The sequence below is a fragment of the Entelurus aequoreus genome, linkage group LG26 (genome assembly GCF_033978785.1).
Source record: "Entelurus aequoreus isolate RoL-2023_Sb linkage group LG26, RoL_Eaeq_v1.1, whole genome shotgun sequence".
In the NCBI taxonomy this organism is placed as follows: Eukaryota; Metazoa; Chordata; class Actinopteri; order Syngnathiformes; family Syngnathidae; genus Entelurus; species Entelurus aequoreus.
Window position 1 is genome coordinate 38,991,364 of NC_084756.1, and position 21,914 is coordinate 39,013,277.

Below are 21,914 nucleotides of genomic sequence, written 5' to 3' on the forward strand. Positions count from 1 at the left end.
GCTTCTGATAGTCAACAAATTACATTTTGTACGAGTTAATTGTTTTCATATGTCTGCATGACAATGGTTTAACCTTCCCTTTTTATTATTAAATGTAATATTCCGCCTGCTAAACATTCTGTAATTGAAGACTATCAATCAGGGAATGGTGTGAAAACAAATCTGCCACAAAATGTCCTCCTCTACAGTTTATTCCTCAAGTGATGTGCTAACATCCTTCATACCGACAGCCATCAGACTGTATAATGCATATGTTCCTTTTTGACTGTACTTAAATGTAGAATAGACGGTTTTTAATGTTATTCACATGTGAATAATGCTGTATAATAGACTGTATTTATATTATTCACATGTATAATAGACTGTATTTATATTATTCACATGTGAATAATGTTGTATAATAGACTGTATTTATATTATTCACATGTGTAATAGACTGTATTTATATTATTCACATGTGAATAATGCTGTATAATAGACTGTATTTATATTATTCACATGTGAATAATGCTGTATAATAGACTGTATTTATGTTATTCACATGTGAATAATGCTGTATAATAGACTGTATTTATATTATTCACATGTATAATAGACTGTATTTATATTATTCACATGTGAATAATGTTGTATAATAGACTGTATTTATATTATTCACATGTGTAATAGACTGTATTTATATTATTCACATGTGAATAATGCTGTATAATAGACTGTATTTATATTATTCACATGTGAATAATGCTGTATAATAGACTGTATTTATGTTATTCACATGTGAATAATGCTGTATAATAGACTATATTTATATTATTCACATGTGAATAATGCTGTATAATAGACTGTATTTATATTATTCATATGTGAATAATGTTGTATAATAGACTGTATTTATATAATTCACATGTAAAAAATACCCAAGTGTTTATTGTCTATTGTGAGCGCACTGTGGTGCTGAATTCCCCCCAGGGATCAATAAAGTACTTTCTATTCTATTGTAAACATGTATGTAGGTAGAAATATCACAGATTACATAACAAAACACCTTTTGACAATCAAAGCATGATAGTAACGAAATAAATGTTGTATTTTGTTACCGTAGCCTATGTGACGCGTCGCGCTTTTATTGTGAAGCCGGACATGTTTTGACGACAAGACTGAAGAATGCTAAATATTTCCTGCCTGTTTGTTTACGTGCAAATACTTTAGTCAGGGTTTTGACGCACCTAAGTTATGGACTCACCCTCTCTCGCCCCAGAAAGTGTGTCAGAGACACAGCGTCCTCAACGTGATTGCACTTTAATGCTAAACGTTCTCCGAGGGTCCGCCCCTTTTTCCACGCCGCACTCGGGAGAAAAGACCTCATTAAAGTCTGCTTGGAAGTGGAAGTGGAGACTTCCCGGGTGGGAGAAGTGTTTACATCCTCCCATGCTTGACACTTTACTCCAGCAGCAATATGAAGCTGCTAGGCTAAGCTGACTCTCATGCGTGTTGACACTTTGTAACGCAGCTGCTCTCCTGATGGCCAAATCAAAGAGCAATGTGGATGAAGCCTTCAACGCTCAATCAGGAGCATCTTCCATCTCATACTTCAACGCTCAATCAGGAGCATCTTCCATCTCATACTTCAACGCTCAATCAGGAGCATCTTCCATCTCCTACTGCTGGGAATTCCTGTCTCATCCTGCCCGGATCACCGCTTGTCTCATCCTGCCCGGATCACCGCTTGTCTCATCCTGCCCGGATCACCGCTTGTCTCATCCTGCCCGGATCACCGCTTGTCTCATCCTGCCCGGATCACCGCTCGTCTCATCCTGCCCGGATCACCGCTTGTCTCATCCTGCCCGGATCACCGCTTGTCTCATCCTGCCCGGATCACCGCTTGTCTCATCCTGCCCGGATCACCGCTTGTCCACGCCGCCGCTTACAATTTTGCGACCGATACTGATGTTTCATCAACGATATTGGCCACGCCCTCTGACATGATCAATCCCTGGCCACTGTGCTGTTAGATATCACTTAGACCTCAGCCGCCTTGACCTGTCTGTCAACTGGACAACTGACCTGTCTGTCAACTGTCAACTGGACAACTGACCTGTCTGTTAACTGTCAACTGGACAACTGACCTGTCTGTCAACTGGACAACTGACCTGTCTGTTAACTGTCAACTGGACAACTGACATGTCTGTCAACTGGACAACTGACCTGTCTGTCAACTGGACAACTGACCTGTCTGTTAACTGTAAACTGGACAACTGACCTGTCTGTCAACTGGACAACTGACCTGTCTGTCAACTGGACAACTGACCTGTCTGTCAACTGGACAACTGACCTGTCTGTCAACTGGACAACTGACCTGTCTGTCAACTGTACAACTGACCTGTCTGTCAACTGGACAACTGTCAAATGTCAACTGGACAACTGACCTGTCTGTCAACTGGACAACTGACCTGTCTGACAACTGACCTGTCTGTCAACTGGACAACTGTCAAATGTCAACTGGACAACTGTCAACTGGACAACTGACCTGTCTGTCAACTGGACAACTGACCTGTCTGTCAACTGGACAACTGACCTGTCTGTCAACTGGACAACTGACCTGTCTGTCAACTGTCAACTGGACAACTGACCTGTCTGTTAACTGTCAACTGGACAACTGACATGTCTGTCAACTGGACAACTGACCTGTCTGTCAACTGGACAACTGACCTGTCTGTTAACTGTCAACTGGACAACTGACATGTCTGTCAACTGGACAACTGACCTGTCTGTCAACTGGACAACTGACCTGTCTGTCAACTGTAAACTGGACAACTGACCTGTCTGTCAACTGGACAACTGACCTGTCTGTCAACTGGACAACTGACCTGTCTGTCAACTGGACAACTGACCTGTCTGTCAACTGGACAACTGACCTGTCTGTCAACTGGACAACTGACCTGTCTGACAACTGACCTGTCTGTCAACTGGACAACTATCAAATGTCAACTGGACAACTACCTGTTTGTCAACTGTCAACTGGACAACTGACCTGTCTGACAACTGACCTGTCTGTCAACTGGACAACTGTCAAATGTCAACTGGACAACTGTCAACTGGACAACTGACCTGTCTGTCAACTGGACAACTGACCTGTCTGTCAACTGGACAACTGACCTGTCTGACAACTGACCTGTCTGTCAACTGGACAACTGTCAAATGTCAACTGGACAACTGACCTGTCTGTCTACTGGACAACTGACCTGTCTGACAACTGACCTGTCTGTCAACTGGACAACTGTCAAATGTCAACTGGACAACTGACCTGTCTGTCAACTGTCAACTGGACAACTGACCTGTCTGACAACTGACCTGTCTGTCAACTGGACAACTGTCAAATGTCAACTGGACAACTGTCAACTGGACAACTGACCTGTCTGTCAACTGGACAACTGACCTGTCTGTCAACTGGACAACTGACCTGTCTGTCAACTGGACAACTGACCTGTCTGACAACTGACCTGTCTGTCAACTGGACAACTGTCAAATGTCAACTGGACAACTGACCTGTCTGTCTACTGGACAACTGACCTGTCTGTCAACTGGACAACTGACCTGTCTGACAACTGACCTGTCTGTCAACTGGACAACTGTCAAATGTCAACTGGACAACTGACCTGTCTGTCTACTGGACAACTGACCTGTCTGTCAACTGGACAACTGACCTGTCTGTCAACTGGACAACTGACCTGTCTGACAACTGACCTGTCTGTCTACTGGACAACTGTCAACTGTCAACAAGTACAAACCCTGTTTCCATATGAGTTGGGAAATGGTGTTAGATGTAAATATAAACAGAATACAATGATTTGCAAATCCTTTTCAAGCCATATTCAGTTGAATATGCTACAAAGACAACATATTTCATGTTCAAACTCATAAACTTTATTTTTATTTTTGCAAATAATCATTAACTTTATAATTTGATGGCAGCAACACGTGACAAAGAAGTTGTGAAAGGTGGCAATAAATACTGATAAAGTTGAGGAATGCTCATCAAACACTTATTTGGAACATCCCACAGGTGTGCAGGCTAATTGGGAACAGGTGGGTGCCATGATTGGCTATAAAAGTAGATTCCATGAAATGCTCAGTCATTCACAAACAAGGATGGGGCGAGGGTCACCACTTTGTCAACAAATGCCTGAGCAAATTGTTGAACAGTTTAAGAACAACCTTCCTCAAGCAGCTATTGCAAGGAATTGAGGGATTTCACCATCTACGCTCCGTAATATCATCAAAGGGTTCAGAGAATGTGGAGAAATCACTGCACGTAAGCAGCTAAGCCCGTGACCTTCCATCCCTCAGGCTGTACTGCATCAACAAGCCACATCAGTGTGTAAAGGATATCACCACATGGGCTCTTCAGAAACCCACTGTCAGTAACTACAGTTGGTCGCTACATCTGTAAGTGCAGGTTAAAACTCTCCTATGCAAGGCGAAAACCGTTTATCAACAACACCCAGAAACGCCGTCGGCTTCGCTGGGCCTGAGCTCATCTAAGATGGACTGATACAAAGTGGAAAAGTGTTCTGTGGTCTGACGAGTCCACATTTCAAATTGTTTTTGGAAACTGTGGACGTCGTGTCCTCCGGACCAAAGAGGAAAAGAACCATCCGGATTGTTCTAGGTGCAAAGTGTAAAAGGCAGCATGTGTGATGGTATGGGGGTGTATTAGTGGCCAAGACATGGGTAACTTACACATCTGTGAAGGCACCATTAATGCTGAAAGGTACATACAGCTTTTGGAGCAACATATGTTGCCATCCAAGCAAGGTTACCATGGACGCCCCTGCTTATTTCAGCAAGACAATGCCAAGCCACGTGTTACATCAACGTGGCTTCATAGTAAAAGAGTGCGGGTACTAGACTGGCCTGCCTGTAGTCCAGACATGGAAAATGTGTGGCACCTGCAATATGAGAAGGGAGACCCCCGGACTGTTGAACAACTTAAGCTGTACATCAAGCAAGAATGGGAAAGAATTCCACCTGAGAAGCTTAAAAAATGTGTCTCCTTTTTAGGTTAATTATTATTTGCAAAAAATAAATAAAGTTTATGAGTTTGAACATGAAATATGTTGTCTTTGTAGCATATTCAACTGAATATGGCTTGAAAAGGATTTGCAAATCATTGTATTCCGTTTATATTTACATCTAACACCATTTCCCAACTCATATGGAAACAGGGTTTGTAACGGTTGACCTTGGCTCCACATGATGGCGGACACACTCCAGCCTTCATTTTGGCACAACCCCTCCAAAGTAACTTTGGCCCCACATGATGGCGGACACACTCCCTGGCCTCGTCTCGCACAAACTCATCTAATTAAAGCTGGCAAAGCATTTGGGCAGAGTCCTCCTCCCCTGAGCGGCGAGGAGGACTCAGTCCAGATCACGGCTGTTTCTCCAAACCAGCGGGCGCCCACTTTGCCAGGGAGGACACGGCGCGGTGGCGAGGGGGGAAGCGAGCGAGGCCGAGGAGCAGACACGTGAGCGCGGGCAAGCGTGGAGGTGGAGAGGCCACTTGAAAGCTTCCTTTCTCCGGCCCCTCGCAGCCAGATAAGTCGCAGCTATCTTCTCCTCAGCAGACAATTATTTGTTGTGGCTCGTCCGGCACCGCCCACAGGAGCTCTTTGTTGTGGCTCGTCCTGCACCGCCCACAGGAGCTCTTTGTTGTGGCTCGTCCTGCACCGCCCACAGGAGCTCTTTGTTGTGGCTCGTCCTGCACCGCCCACAGGAGCTCTCCTGTCCACATTCCACTCGCGGGTACCAATCAAACAAATGATGGCATGCAAAAGGGGCTGAGCGGGGACAATCAAGGGATAATCACTATATTTAGCTCATGTTGCCGTCACATGATGCCATTTAAACACATGTCGGCGGCCTGGCACCCACCCAGAGGGAGGGAGGGGGCCTGGCACCAAGAGGAGGGGGCCTAGCACCAAGAGGGAGGGAGGGGGGCTGGCACCCACCCACAGGGAGAGAGGGGGCCTGGCACCAAGAGGGAGGGGGGCTGGCACCCAGAGGGAGGGAGGGGGGCTGGCACCCACCCAGTGGGAGGGAGGGGGCCTAGCACCAAGAGGGAGGGAGGGGGGCTGGCACCAAGCGGGAGGGAGGGGGGCTGGCACCCACCCAGTGGGAGGGAGGGGGCCTAGCACCAAGAGGGAGGGGGGCTGGCACCCAGAGGGAAGGAGGGGGGCTGGCACCCACCCAGAGGGAGGGAGGGGGCCTGGCACCCACCCTTGATTTTGTAGGTAAAAACTGATTTTCAAAGTAAAAGTTGATTTTAAAGGTAAAAACTGATTTTCAAGGTAAAAGTTGATTTTCAAGGTAAAAGCTGATTTTCAAGGCAATGGCTGATTTTCAAGGTAAAAACTGATTTTCAAGGTAAAAGCTGATTTTCAAGGTAAAAACTGATTTTCATGGTAAAATCTGAATTTCAAGATAAAAGCTGATTTTTAAGGCAATGGCTGATTTTCAAGGTAAAAGCTGATTTTCAAGGCAATGGCTGATTTTCAAGATAAAAGCTGATTTTCAAGGCAATTGCTGATTTTCAAGGTAAAAGTTGATTTTCATGGTAAAAACTGATTTTCAAGGTAAAAGCTGATTTTCATGGTAAAAGCTGATTTTCAAGGTAAAAGCTGATTTTCAAGGTAAAAGTTGATTTTCAAGGTAAAAGTTGATTTTCAAGGTAAAAACTGATTTTCAAGGTAAAAACTGATTTCCAAGGTAAAAGCTGATTTTCAAGGTAAAAGTTGATTTTCAAGGTAAAAACTGATTTTCAAGGTAAAAACTGATTTTCAAGGTAAAAGTTGATTTTCAAGGTACAAACTGATTTTTAAGGTAAAAGTTGATTTTCAAGGTTAGGGTTAGGGTTCCAATTTTCAAGGTAAAAGCTGATTTTCAAGGTAAAAGCTGATTATAAAGACTATATTTAGCTCATGTTGCCGTCACATGATGGGATTTAAACACAGACTACATGTCGGCGGCCTGGCACCCACCCACTGGGAGGGAGGGGGGCTTGCACCCACCCAGAGGGAGGGAGGGGTCCTGGCACCCACCCAGAGGGAGGGAGGGGTCCTGGCACCCACCCACTGGGAGGGAGGGGGCCTTGCACCCACTGGGAGGGAGGGGGCCTTGCACCCACTGGGAGGGAGGGAGGGGGCCTTGCACCCACCCAGAGGGAGGGAGGGGGCCTAGCACCCAACGGGAGGGAGGGAGGGGGCCTTGCACCCACTGGGCGGGGCCCCTGGAGATGTCACGCAGGAGAGATAAATGAAGCGATATCCAAAGGCCGTAGTGGCATGACTGCACAAGCATGACAAATGGCTTGGAAGGCCGCCGTGGTCTTGGTTCTTGTCAGGCTGGCACAAAGGCCGCTACACACGTGGCACGCAGGAAGTGAGCGCCTGCATTGAGGCAGACGCTCAGCAGGCGGTGTGATGATTGCTCTGCCAGGCCTGTTATGATTGGCCATCATCGCTCCTGGTCAACTGCTCCCCTCGCTTTTGTTGTGTGGCAGCTTTTGTCTCGCTTCAATAGCACCGTGCTGCGGACTGTCGCGGTGGCGTGGCTCGGGTGGTAGAGTGGCCCTCTTCCGTACCCCAATGTTGCTCGTTCAAATCCTTCGCCGCCGGTTACGATTATATATATATATATCTATATATATATATATATATATATATATATATATATATATATATATATATAGATATATATATATATATATATGTATCTGTTTATATATATTTTTTCTGATTATTGATATATATATATATATATATATATATATATATATATATATATATATATATATATGTGTGTATCTGTTTATATATATTTTTTTCTAATTATTGTTATATATATATATATATATATATAACAATAATTAGAAGAAAAAAAAATAAACAGATACATATATATATATATATATATATATATATATATATATATATATATATATATATATATATATATATATATATATATATATATATATATATATATAACAATAACCAGAAAAAAATATATATAAACAGATACATATATATATATATATATATATATATATATATATATATATATATATATATATATATATATATATATATATATATATATATATATATATATATATATATATATATATATAACAATAATCAGAAAAAAATATATATATAAACAGATACATATATATATATATATATAACAATAATCAGAAAATATATATATAAACAGATACATATATATATATATATATATATATATATATATATATATATATATATATATATATGTATATATATGTATATATATATATATATATATATATATATATATATATATATATATATATATATATATATATATATATATATATATATATATATATACATATATGTATCTGTTTATATTTTATTTTATTTGTCATTATTGTTATTATTAATGTATTATTATTTATTTTCTTTTTTTCTTTGTTTATTTAATCGATGTATTTGTAGATATTACTTTGTTTTTTTTTGTTGTTTCCTTTTTTGGGGTTGGGGGGGTGGGTGGTATGGATGGGATATAAACAAAATTGTTTTGACATTTAGAGCAGACAATAGATATATGATTTATGTGAGTATGATGTAATGGATAGGAATGTCTGATGCTGGATGTCAATAAACAAAAAAAGAAAAAAAAAAAGAAAAAAAGAAATAAAAACTACAACAGCCAAATAGCTATAACTAGTATGCATATCCCCCCGCCCCCCCCAAAAGGCTTTTTTAAAAAAAAAAAGAAGAGCTTTTAAGCCTTTTTTTTAAAAGCATCCACAGTCTGTGGCACCCTCAGGTGGTCAGGGAGAGCGTGCCACAGACTGGGAGCGGCGGAGCAGAAGCCCTATTATTTACATGTTTTGCACTGAAGAAATAAATTGTGCCCAATTTGAGCTGAACTGGTCGACTTTGTACGCTCACAAAAGGAGAATAACGATCCTTATCTTATTTTACCTTGAAGTGCGTCCAACCACTTTGCCCTCAAATAAAAGCTGCTATCTTGTTCGTCTTTACTTCTTCGACGAGTGTTTGAAAAGTAACTTTGAGCATACCTAAAGTCAAAGTCAGTGTGACCATGTGAAAAATCAAATGTGAGCATAAGTTGAAAAGCCGAGATCATGAACCGACTCCGGCGATCAATTCTTACTTGATCCTTTAGCCTCATAAAAGGAAACAAAACAATAACCGCTGAGCTGCACTGATCCTCTCAGAAACGTACTTTGTCTCCGCTGATGAAAAGACGAGAGTTGACTCTGGGAGTTTATCATAGCGTGTTAGCATTCAAAGTGAGTTCTGAATGGCAAACTCGGAAAGTATAATTGATGTGTTAAATCTTCCTTTTAAAGTGCTGACAAGTCCAAACAAACACTCTTGGCAAGTCTATCAAAATAATCATTTGATTTAAATCAACATGCTTCTTTTTTTTTAGAATGTCAGCAACTGTCACATCCCTGCAATGTAATCAAACGTTCACTTGCCTTTTTAGCAATCAAATAGTTGGCAGTTCTGCTATTAAAAAAATATTTTTACCATGTCTTCCAAACTATATTGTCTTTTAGAAGAAATACATACTTTTGCGTATATTAGCCGCATTTAAGCCTCAGATATGATATGTGAAATGAGTTATCTTTACATACCTCAAGTGTTTCCAAACGATGTCTGCAACAGGGCAGTAAAACAGTGGGTCATACAAAACAGAAACCTAATTGATATCTTTATTGAATAAGATGTTCTCCTTTTTTAATGAGATTCAAAATGTTTATCAGGATTCTTCTTTTTTCTACTTTGTAAACACTTTGAGGTTGAACAGTTTCTTAAAGTGGACCATTTCTTTGCTTAATCCATTCCATAATGTAGCCGTTAGCCAAGAAAAAGACGTAGTTTAGCAGCACCTTTGTATAAGCCGCAGGGTACAAAGCTTGGGAAAAAAAGTAGCGGCTTATAGTCCGGAAAATATGGTATGTTGCTTTTTTTCTAAAAACACACATTTTTAGTTTTAAAAAAGATGTACCGTATTTTCCGAACAATAGAGCCGGACCAACTAAATTTGAGAAGAAATAAAGATTTTTTCATTTTTTAGCCGCACCGGACTATAAGCCTCAGATATATAACTTGTGAAATGAGTTATTTACATAGAGTAATTTTGTAAAAGAAAAAATAAAAAAAACCTACGTCAATTGTTTCCAAACAGCGTCTGTAACACGGCAGTAAAACGGCTGATCAAACAAAACGGAAAACTAATTGATGTCTTTATTGAATTAGATTTTCTCCTTTTTTAATGAGGTTCAAAATGTTTATCAGGTTGAACAGTTTCTTAAAGTGGACCATTCTAGTACTTTGTTTGATTTCTTTGCTTAATCCATTCCATAATTTAGCCGTTAGCCAATAAAAAGCCGTAGTTTAGCTGCACCTTTGTATAAGCCGCAGGGTTCAAAGCTTGGGGAAAAAAGTTGCGGCTCATAGTCCGGAAAATATGGTATGTTGCTTTTTTTCTAAAAACACACATTTTTAGTTTAAAAAAATATGTACTGTATTTTCCAAACTATAGAGCCAGACCCACCAAATTTTAGAAGACATAAAGATTGTTTTCATATATTAGCCGCACCGGACTATAAGCCTCAGATATATACCTTGTGAAATGATTTATTTACATAGAATAATTTTGTAAAAGTTTTCTACATACCTCAAGTGTTTCCAAACGGTGTCTGTAACATGGCAGTAAAACGGCGGATCAAACAAAACAGAAAACTAATTGATGTCTTTATTGAATACGATTCAAAGTTCAAAATGGATTCTTCTTTTTTCTACTTTGTAAACACATTGAGGTTGAACAGTTTCTTAAAGTGGACCATTGCAGTCCCTTGTTTGATTTCTTTGCTTAATCCATTCCATAATTTAGCCGTTAGCCAATAAAAAGCCGTAGATTAGCCACACCTTTGTATAAATTGCAGGGTTCAAAGCTTGGGAAAAAAATATGATATGGATATGGAAAATATGGTATGTTGCTATTTTCTAAAAACACACATTTTTAGTTTAAAAAAAGATGTACTGTATTTTCCAAACTATAGAGCCAGACCCACCAAATTTTAGAAGACATAAAGATTTTTTTCATATATGTTTATCAGGATTCTTCTTTTTTCTACTTTGTAAACACTTTGAACAGTTTCTTAAAGTGGACCATTCTAGTACCTTGTTTGGTTTATTTGCTTAATCCACTCCATAATTTAGCCGTTAGCCAAGAAAAAGCCGTAGTTTAGCTGCACCTTTGTATAAGCCGCAGGGTTCAAAGCTTGGGGAAAAAAGTAGCGGCTTATAGTCCGGAAAATATGGTATGTTGCTGTTTTCTAAAAACACACATTTTTAGTTTTAAAAAAGATGTACCGTATTTTCCAACTAAATTTGAGAAGAAATAAAGATTTTTTCATATATTAGCCGCACCGGACTATAAGCCTCAGATATATATGTTGTGAAATGATTTATTTACATAGAGTAATTTTGTAAAAGTTGTTTTTTACATACCTCAAGTGTTTCCAAACTGTCTGTAACACGGCAGTAAAACGGCTGATCAAACAAAACAGAAAACTAATTGATGTCTTTATAGAATACGATTCAAGGTTCAAAATGGATTCTTCTTTTTTCTACTTTGTAAACACTTTGAACAGTTTCTTAAAGTGGACCATTCTAGTACCTTGTTTGATTTCTTTGCTTAATCCATTCCATAATTTAGCCGTTAGCCAAGAAAAAGCCGTAGATTAGCCACACCTTTGTATAAATTGCAGGGTTCAAAGCTTGGGAAAAAAATATGATATGGATATGGAAAATATGGTATGTTGCTATTTTCTAAAAACACACATTTTTAGTTTAAAAAAAGATGTACCGTATTTTCCCAACTATACAGCTGGACCAACTCAATTTGAGAAGAAATAAAGATTGTTTTCATATATTAGCCGCACCGGACTATAAGCCTCAGATATATATGTTGTGAAATGAGTAATTTTGTAAAAAAAATTTTTTTTACCAACCTCAATTGTTTCCAAACAGTGTCTGTACCACGGCAGTAAAACGGCTGATCAAACAAAACAGAAAAGTCATTGATGTCTTTATTGAATAAGATTTTCTCCTTTTTTAATGAGTTTAAAGAAATGTTTATCAGGATTCTTCTTTTTTCTACTTTGTAAACACTTTGAACAGTTTCTTAAAGTGGACCATTCTAGTACCTTGTTTGATTTCTTTGCTTAATCCACTCCATAATTTAGCCGTTAGCCAAGAAAAAGCCGTAGTTTAGCCGCACCATTGTATAAGCCGCAGGGTTCAAAGCTTGGGGAAAAAAGTAGCGGCTTATAGTCCGGAAAATATGGTATGTTTCTGTTTTCTAAAAACACACATTTTTAGTTTTAAAAAAGATGTACTGTATTTTCTGAACAATAGAGCCGGACCAACTAAATTTGAGAAGAAATAAAGATTTTTTCATTTTTTAGCCGCACCGGACTATAAGCCTCAGATATATACCTTGTGAAATGAGTTATTTACATAGAGTAATTTTGTAAAAAAAACAAAAAACAACCTACGTCAATTGTTTCCAAACGGCGTCTGTAACACGGCAGTAAAACGGCTGATCAAACAAAACGGAAAACTAATTGATGTCTTTATTGAATTAGATTTTCTCCTTTTTTAATGAGGTTCAAAATGTTTATCAGGATTCTTCTTTTTTCTACTTTGTAAACACTTTGAGGTTGAACAGTTTCTTAAAGTTTCTAGTACCTTGTTTGATTTATTTGCTTAATCCACTCCATAATTTAGCCGTTAGCCAAGAAAAAGCCGTAGTTTAGCAGCACCTTTGTATAAGTCGCAGGGTACAAAGCTTGGGAAAAAAGTTGCGGCTCATAGTCCGGAAAATATGGTATGTTGCTTTTTTTCTAAAAACACACATTTTTAGTTTAAAAAAATATGTACTGTATTTTCCAAACTATAGAGCCAGACCCACCAAATTTTAGAAGACATAAAGATTTTTTTCATATATTAGCCGCACCGGACTATAAGCCTCAGATATATACCTTGTGAAATGATTTATTTACATAGAATAATTTTGTAAAAGTTTGTTTTTTACATACCTCAAGTGTTTCCAAACAGTGTCTGTAACACGGCAGTAAAACGGCTGATCAAACAAAACAAAACTAATTGATGTCTTTATTGAATACGATTTTCTCCTTTTTTAGTAAGGTTCAAAATGCATACTTCTTTTTTCTACTTTGTAAACACTTTGAACAGTTTCTTAAAGTGGACCATTCTAGTACTTTGTTTGATTTATTTGCTTAATCCATTCCATAATTTAGCCGTTAGCCAAGAAAAAGACGTAGTTTAGCTGCACCTTTGTATAAGTCGCAGGGTTCAAAGCTTGGGAAAAAAAGTAGCGGCTTATAGTCCGGAAAATATGGTATGATGCTGTTTCCCCAAAACACACATTTTTAGATGTACTGTATTTTCCCAACTATACAGCTGGACCGTCTAAATTATAGAAGAAATAAATCAAATCAAATCAACTTTATTTATAAAGCACATTTAAAATTTACCACAGGGGTAGCCAAAGTGCTGTACAATGGGCAGGTTAAAAGATAATACGAGAACCGAGCAAACACAACACAACACAAACAGAACACGATGAAAAATAAATAAATAAATAAAAAACATAAAAACAGGTTGACAGCAGGTGTATTATGGGGCGCCATTGCAGGGTGGACATCACTCAGTGTTAAAAGCCATGGAATAAAAGTATGTTTTTAAGAGAGATTTAAAAACAGGAAGAGAGGAGGCTTGTCTAACACTCAGAGGTAGGTCATTCCAGAGCTTGGGAGCAGCAGCGGCGAAAGCTCTGTCACCTCTAAGCTTCAGCCTTGTGTCCGGGACCGTCAGTAGCAGCTGATCGGCGGATCTTAGGGATCGGGTGGGCCAGTAAGGCTGAAGGAGGTCGGAGAGATATGTTGGCGCGAGGTTGTTTAGACATTTAAAAACAAATAAAAGGAGTTTAAAGTTGATTGGGTAACACACAGGGAGCCAGTGAAGGGACGCTAATATAGGGGTGATGTGCTCACGTCTGCGGGTCTGTGTTAGCAGACGAGCAGCAGAGTTCTGCACGAGCTGCAGGCCTGGTTAATGCCTACATACAGGGCATACTGGCTAATGCCTACATACAGGGCATACTGGCTAATGCCTACATACAGGGCATACTGGCTAATGCCTACATACAGGACATACTGGCTAATGCCTACATACAGGGCATACTGGCTAATGCCTACATACAGGACATACTGGCTAATGCCTACATACAGGACATACTGGCTAATGCCTACATACAGGGCATACTGGCTAATGCCTACATACAGGACATACTGGCTAATGCCTACATACAGGACATACTGGCTAATGCCTACATACAGGGCATACTGGCTAATGCCTACATACAGGGCATACTGGCTAATGCCTACATACAGGGCATACTGGCTAATGCCTACATACAGGACATACTGGCTAATGCCTACATACAGGACATACTGGCTAATGCCTACATACAGGGCATACTGGCTAATGCCTACATACAGGGCATACTGGCTAATGCCTACATACAGGGCATACTGGCTAATGCCTACATACAGGACATACTGGCTAATGCCTACATACAGGACATACTGGCTAATGCCTACATACAGGGCATACTGGCTAATGCCTACATACAGGACATACTGGCTAATGCCTACATACAGGGCATACTGGCTAATGCCTACATACAGGGCATACTGGCTAATGCCTACATACAGGACATACTGGCTAATGCCTACATACAGGGCATACTGGCTAATGCCTACATACAGGGCATACTGGCTAATGCCTACATACAGGGCATACTGGCTAATGCCTACATACAGGGCATACTGGCTAATGCCTACATACAGGACATACTGGCTAATGCCTACATACAGGACATACTGGCTAATGCCTACATACAGGACATACTGGCTAATGCCTACATACAGGGCATACTGGCTAATGCCTACATACAGGACATACTGGCTAATGCCTACATACAGGACATACTGGCTAATGCCTACATACAGGGCATACTGGCTAATGCCTACATACAGGACATACTGGCTAATGCCTACATACAGGACATACTGGCTAATGCCTACATACAGGGCATACTGGCTAATGCCTACATACAGGACATACTGGCTAATGCCTACATACAGGGCATACTGGCTAATGCCTACATACAGGACATACTGGCTAATGCCTACATACAGGACATACTGGCTAATGCCTACATACAGGGCATACTGGCTAATGCCTACATACAGGACATACTGGCTAATGCCTACATACAGGGCATACTGGCTAATGCCTACATACAGGACATACTGGCTAATGCCTACATACAGGGCATACTGGCTAATGCCTACATACAGGGCATACTGGCTAATGCCTACATACAGGGCATACTGGCTAATGCCTACATACAGGGCATACTGGCTAATGCCTACATACAGGGCATACTGGCTAATGCCTACATACAGGACATACTGGCTAATGCCTACATACAGGACATACTGGCTAATGCCTACATACAGGACATACTGGCTAATGCCTACATACAGGGCATACTGGCTAATGCCTACATACAGGACATACTGGCTAATGCCTACATACAGGACATACTGGCTAATGCCTACATACAGGGCATACTGGCTAATGCCTACATACAGGACATACTGGCTAATGCCTACATACAGGGCATACTGGCTAATGCCTACATACAGGACATACTGGCTAATGCCTACATACAGGACATACTGGCTAATGCCTACATACAGGGCATACTGGCTAATGCCTACATACAGGACATACTGGCTAATGCCTACATACAGGACGTACTGGCTAATGCCTACATACAGGGCATACTGGCTAATGCCTACATACAGGGCATACTGGCTAATGCCTACATACAGGGCATACTGGCTAATGCCTACATACAGGACATACTGGCTAATGCCTACATACAGGACATACTGGCTAATGCCTACATACAGGGCATACTGGCTAATGCCTACATACAGGGCATACTGGCTAATGCCTACATACAGGGCATACTGGCTAATGCCTACATACAGGACATACTGGCTAATGCCTACATACAGGACATACTGGCTAATGCCTACATACAGGGCATACTGGCTAATGCCTACATACAGGACATACTGGCTAATGCCTACATACAGGGCATACTGGCTAATGCCTACATACAGGGCATACTGGCTAATGCCTACATACAGGACATACTGGCTAATGCCTACATACAGGGCATACTGGCTAATGCCTACATACAGGGCATACTGGCTAATGCCTACATACAGGGCATACTGGCTAATGCCTACATACAGGGCATACTGGCTAATGCCTACATACAGGACATACTGGCTAATGCCTACATACAGGACATACTGGCTAATGCCTACATACAGGACATACTGGCTAATGCCTACATACAGGGCATACTGGCTAATGCCTACATACAGGACATACTGGCTAATGCCTACATACAGGGCATACTGGCTAATGCCTACATACAGGGCATACTGGCTAATGCCTACATACAGGACATACTGGCTAATGCCTACATACAGGACATACTGGCTAATGCCTACATACAGGGCATACTGGCTAATGCCTACATACAGGACATACTGGCTAATGCCTACATACAGGGCATACTGGCTAATGCCTACATACAGGACATACTGGCTAATGCCTACATACAGGACATACTGGCTAATGCCTACATACAGGGCATACTGGCTAATGCCTACATACAGGACATACTGGCTAATGCCTACATACAGGGCATACTGGCTAATGCCTACATACAGGACATACTGGCTAATGCCTACATACAGGGCATACTGGCTAATGCCTACATACAGGGCATACTGGCTAATGCCTACATACAGGGCATACTGGCTAATGCCTACATACAGGGCATACTGGCTAATGCCTACATACAGGGCATACTGGCTAATGCCTACATACAGGACATACTGGCTAATGCCTACATACAGGACATACTGGCTAATGCCTACATACAGGACATACTGGCTAATGCCTACATACAGGGCATACTGGCTAATGCCTACATACAGGACATACTGGCTAATGCCTACATACAGGACATACTGGCTAATGCCTACATACAGGGCATACTGGCTAATGCCTACATACAGGACATACTGGCTAATGCCTACATACAGGACATACTGGCTAATGCCTACATACAGGGCATACTGGCTAATGCCTACATACAGGACATACTGGCTAATGCCTACATACAGGGCATACTGGCTAATGCCTACATACAGGACATACTGGCTAATGCCTACATACAGGACATACTGGCTAATGCCTACATACAGGGCATACTGGCTAATGCCTACATACAGGACATACTGGCTAATGCCTACATACAGGACATACTGGCTAATGCCTACATACAGGACATACTGGCTAATGCCTACATACAGGGCATACTGGCTAATGCCTACATACAGGGCATACTGGCTAATGCCTACATACAGGGCATACTGGCTAATGCCTACATACAGGGCATACTGGCTAATGCCTACATACAGGACATACTGGCTAATGCCTACATACAGGACATACTGGCTAATGCCTACATACAGGACATACTGGCTAATGCCTACATACAGGACATACTGGCTAATGCCTACATACAGGACATACTGGCTAATGCCTACATACAGGGCATACTGGCTAATGCCTACATACAGGGCATACTGGCTAATGCCTACATACAGGACATACTGGCTAATGCCTACATACAGGACATACTGGCTAATGCCTACATACAGGGCATACTGGCTAATGCCTACATACAGGACATACTGGCTAATGCCTACATACAGGACATGCTGGCTAATGCCTACATACAGGACATACTGGCTAATGCCTACATACAGGACATACTGGCTAATGCCTACATACAGGGCATACTGGCTAATGCCTACATACAGGACATACTGGCTAATGCCTACATACAGGACATACTGGCTAATGCCTACATACAGGGCATACTGGTTAATGCCTACATACAGGACATACTGGCTAATGCCTACATACAGGACATACTGGCTAATGCCTACATACAGGGCATACTGGCTAATGCCTACATACAGGACATACTGGCTAATGCCTACATACAGGACATACTGGCTAATGCCTACATACAGGACATACTGGCTAATGCCTACATACAGGACATACTGGCTAATGCCTACATACAGGACATACTGGCTAATGCCTACATACAGGGCATACTGGCTAATGCCTACATACAGGACATACTGGCTAATGCCTACATACAGGACATACTGGCTAATGCCTACATACAGGACGTACTGGCTAATGCCTACATACAGGGCATACTGGCTAATGCCTACATACAGGACATACTGGCTAATGCCTACATACAGGACGTACTGGCTAATGCCTACATACAGGGCATACTGGCTAATGCCTACATACAGGGCATACTGGCTAATGCCTACATACAGGACATACTGGCTAATGCCTACATACAGGGCATACTGGCTAATGCCTACATACAGGACATACTGGCTAATGCCTACATACAGGACATACTGGCTAATGCCTACATACAGGACATACTGGCTAATGCCTACATACAGGGCATACTGGCTAATGCCTACATACAGGGCATACTGGCTAATGCCTACATACAGGGCATACTGGCTAATGCCTACATACAGGGCATTGCAGTAGTCTAAACGAGTCGAGATAAAGACGTGGATTAATTTCTCGAGATCATGTCCTGATAGAAGCGGTTTCACTTTCGCTATTTGGCGTAGTTGATAAAAGCTTTTTTGTACGACGCTGCTGATTTGTTTTTCGAATTTAAAATCTGAGTGGAACTTTACCCCCAGGTTTGTGACACAGTCGCTGAGATACGGGGTCAGAGTGCCGAGGTCAACGTTGGGGGAGGAGGAGCGACTTGGACCGAACAACATAACAATGTTTTCATATATTAGCCGCACCGGACTATAAGCCTCAGATATATACGTTGTGAAATGAGTTATTTACATAGAGTAATTTGTAGGGATGTCCGATAATGGCTTTTTGCCGATATCCCGATATTGTCCAACTCTTTAATTACCGATACCGATATCAACCGATACCGATATCAACCGATATATGCAGTCGTGGAATTAACACATTATTATGCCTAATTTGGACAACCAGGTATGGTGAAGATAAGGTACTTTTTAAAAATAATAATAAAATAAGATAACTAAATTAAAAACATTTTCTTGAATAAAAAAGAAAGTAAAACAATATAAAAACAGTTACATAGAAACTAGTAATGAATGAAAATGTGTAAAATGAACTGTTAAAGGTTAGTACTATTAGTGGAGCAGCAGCACGCACAATCATGTGTGCTTACGGACTGTATCCCTTGCAGACTGTATTGATATATATTGATAAATAATGTAGGAAGCAGAATATTAATAACAGAAAGAAACAACCCTTTTGTGTGAATGAGTGTAAATGGGGGAGGGAGGTTTTTTGGCTTGGTGCACTAATTGTAAGTGTATCTTGTGTTTTTTATGTGGATTTAATTAAAAAAAACAAAAAACGATACTGATAATAAAAAAAACGATACTGATAATTTCCGATATTACATTTTAACGCATTTATCGGCTGATAATATTGGTCTGCCGATATTATCGGACATCTCTAGTAATTTGGTAAAAAAACAATTTTTACATACCTCAATTGTTTCCAAACGGTGTCTGCAACAGGGCAGTAAAACGGAAGGTCATACAAAACAGAAAACTAATTAATATCTTTATTTAATAAGATGTTCTCCTTTTTTAATGAGGTTCTTTTTTGTTACTTTGTAAACACATTGAGGTTGAACAGTTTCTTAAAGTGGACCATTCTAGTACCTTGTTTGATTTCTTTGCTTAATCCATTCCATAATTTAGCCGTTAGCCAAGAAAAAGCCGTAGCATAAGTTGGATGGATGTTCCCATTTTGTACTTGAAATGAGCTCTTTCTCCCTGCAGGTGGCAGGCGGTGGTGAAGCCTCCCAGGGCCACGTGGAGATCTTCTCCCTCAACAGACCTGTGCTGAGGGCAGTGAAGAGCCTGCAAGTAGGGTCGGCCATCAGGTGTCTGGAATATGTGCCGGAATGTTCTCTGAGCGAGGAGGCAGAGCCTGGAGATCCCAAGGCCACGCCGGGGAACGCTGCCAACATCTGCGTGGGGTTGGACGACGGACGGTGAGAGTCTAGTGTAACATAGTCTTCATGAATGTCCTAGTCCTGTAATCAAGCTGCGTGAGCTGTGGAATGCTAATTCATTGGTGGTCTTCTTCAGAATTCTGGTCTACGGCAGCGTGGACACGGCAGCTCAATGCCTCCTGACCCTCAGTAACCCCGAGGGTTGCCCCGTCATGTGTCTGAAACACTCGCCCAACTTCCTGTTTGCCGGTCTTCGCAACGGAACCATGGTGGTTTACGGGAGAAAAGACAGCGGTAAGTCTCCACCACACCCCTGCTTACTTCCCACATCAGGGGTCTCACATCCCCCATAAGTGCATACTGAACACAATACAATCATGTATCAATAATGCACTGATGAATAAATATAAAATCACTTTGCATAAAGGGCACAGATCAGCTCCATTTCAAAAAGAGAGGTAAAACAAAAGTAGTGAGCAGAGGGAAAACGCGACAAATAAATACCGTGACAATGTCGGGCGAGCAGAAATCAATCATTGGTATTTTAACTTGAACTTTAAAGGCCTACTGAAAGCCACTACTACCGACCACGCAGTCTGATAGTTTATATATCAATGATGACATCTTAACATTATAACACATGCCAATACGGCCGGGTTAACTTATAAAGTGACATTTTAAATTTGCCGCTAAACTTCCGGTTCGAAACGCCTCTGAGGATGACGTATGCGCGTGACGTAGACCGGCGAACACGGGTATGCCTTCCACATTGAAGCCAATACGAAAAAGCTCTGTTTTCATTTCATAATTCCACAGTATTCTGGACATCTGTGTTGGTGAATCTGTTTCAATCATGTTCATTGCATTATGGAGAAGGAAGCTGAGCAAGCAAAGAAGAAAGTTGTCGGTGCGAAACGGACGTATTTTTCGAACGAAGTCAGCAACAACAGTACACAGCCGGCGCTTCTTTGTTTACATTCCCGAAAGATGCAGTCAAGATGGAAGAACTCGGATAACAGAGACTCTAACCAGGAGGACTTTTGACTTCGATACACAGACGCCTGTAGAGAACTGGGACAACACAGACTCTTACCAGGATTACTTTGATTTGGATGACAAAGACGCAGACGTGCTACTGTGAGTATGCAGCTTTGGCTTCTAAACATTTTATCGCTTGACCGTATGTGCGCAACTTTTTTTTTGCGTATGTACGTAACTTTTTTAAAATATATAAGCTTTATGAACCTTAGGTTAGGTGAACGGTCTTTTGGGCTGAGTGATTGTGTGTGTTGATCAGGTGTTTGAATGGTATTGGCGTGTTCTATGGAGCTAAGAGCTAGCATAGGAGCTAGGAGTTAGCATAACAAAGACGTAGGTGTTCTTATGCAGGATTAATTTGTGGCATATTAAATATAAGCCTGGTTGTGTTGTGGCTAATAGAGTATATATATGTCTTGTGTTTATTTACTGTTGTAGTCATTCCCAGCTGAATATCAGGTACCGTGAGT

General features: G+C 40.9%; 1 protein-coding gene across 1 annotated transcript in view; it reads left to right on the forward strand.

Annotated features, from left to right (window-relative positions):
• The window catches only part of LOC133643338 (rho guanine nucleotide exchange factor 10-like protein), a 260,630-nt gene extending 239,871 nt beyond the window's left edge, over positions 1-20,759 (forward strand). Inside the window, exons 20-21 of the mRNA XM_062037825.1 lie at positions 20,231-20,445; positions 20,543-20,759. Coding sequence (XP_061893809.1) covers positions 20,231-20,445; positions 20,543-20,759 — 432 coding nt within the window. The remainder of the gene's footprint in view (positions 1-20,230; positions 20,446-20,542) is intronic.
• Positions 20,760-21,914: the final 1,155 nt, after the last annotated feature.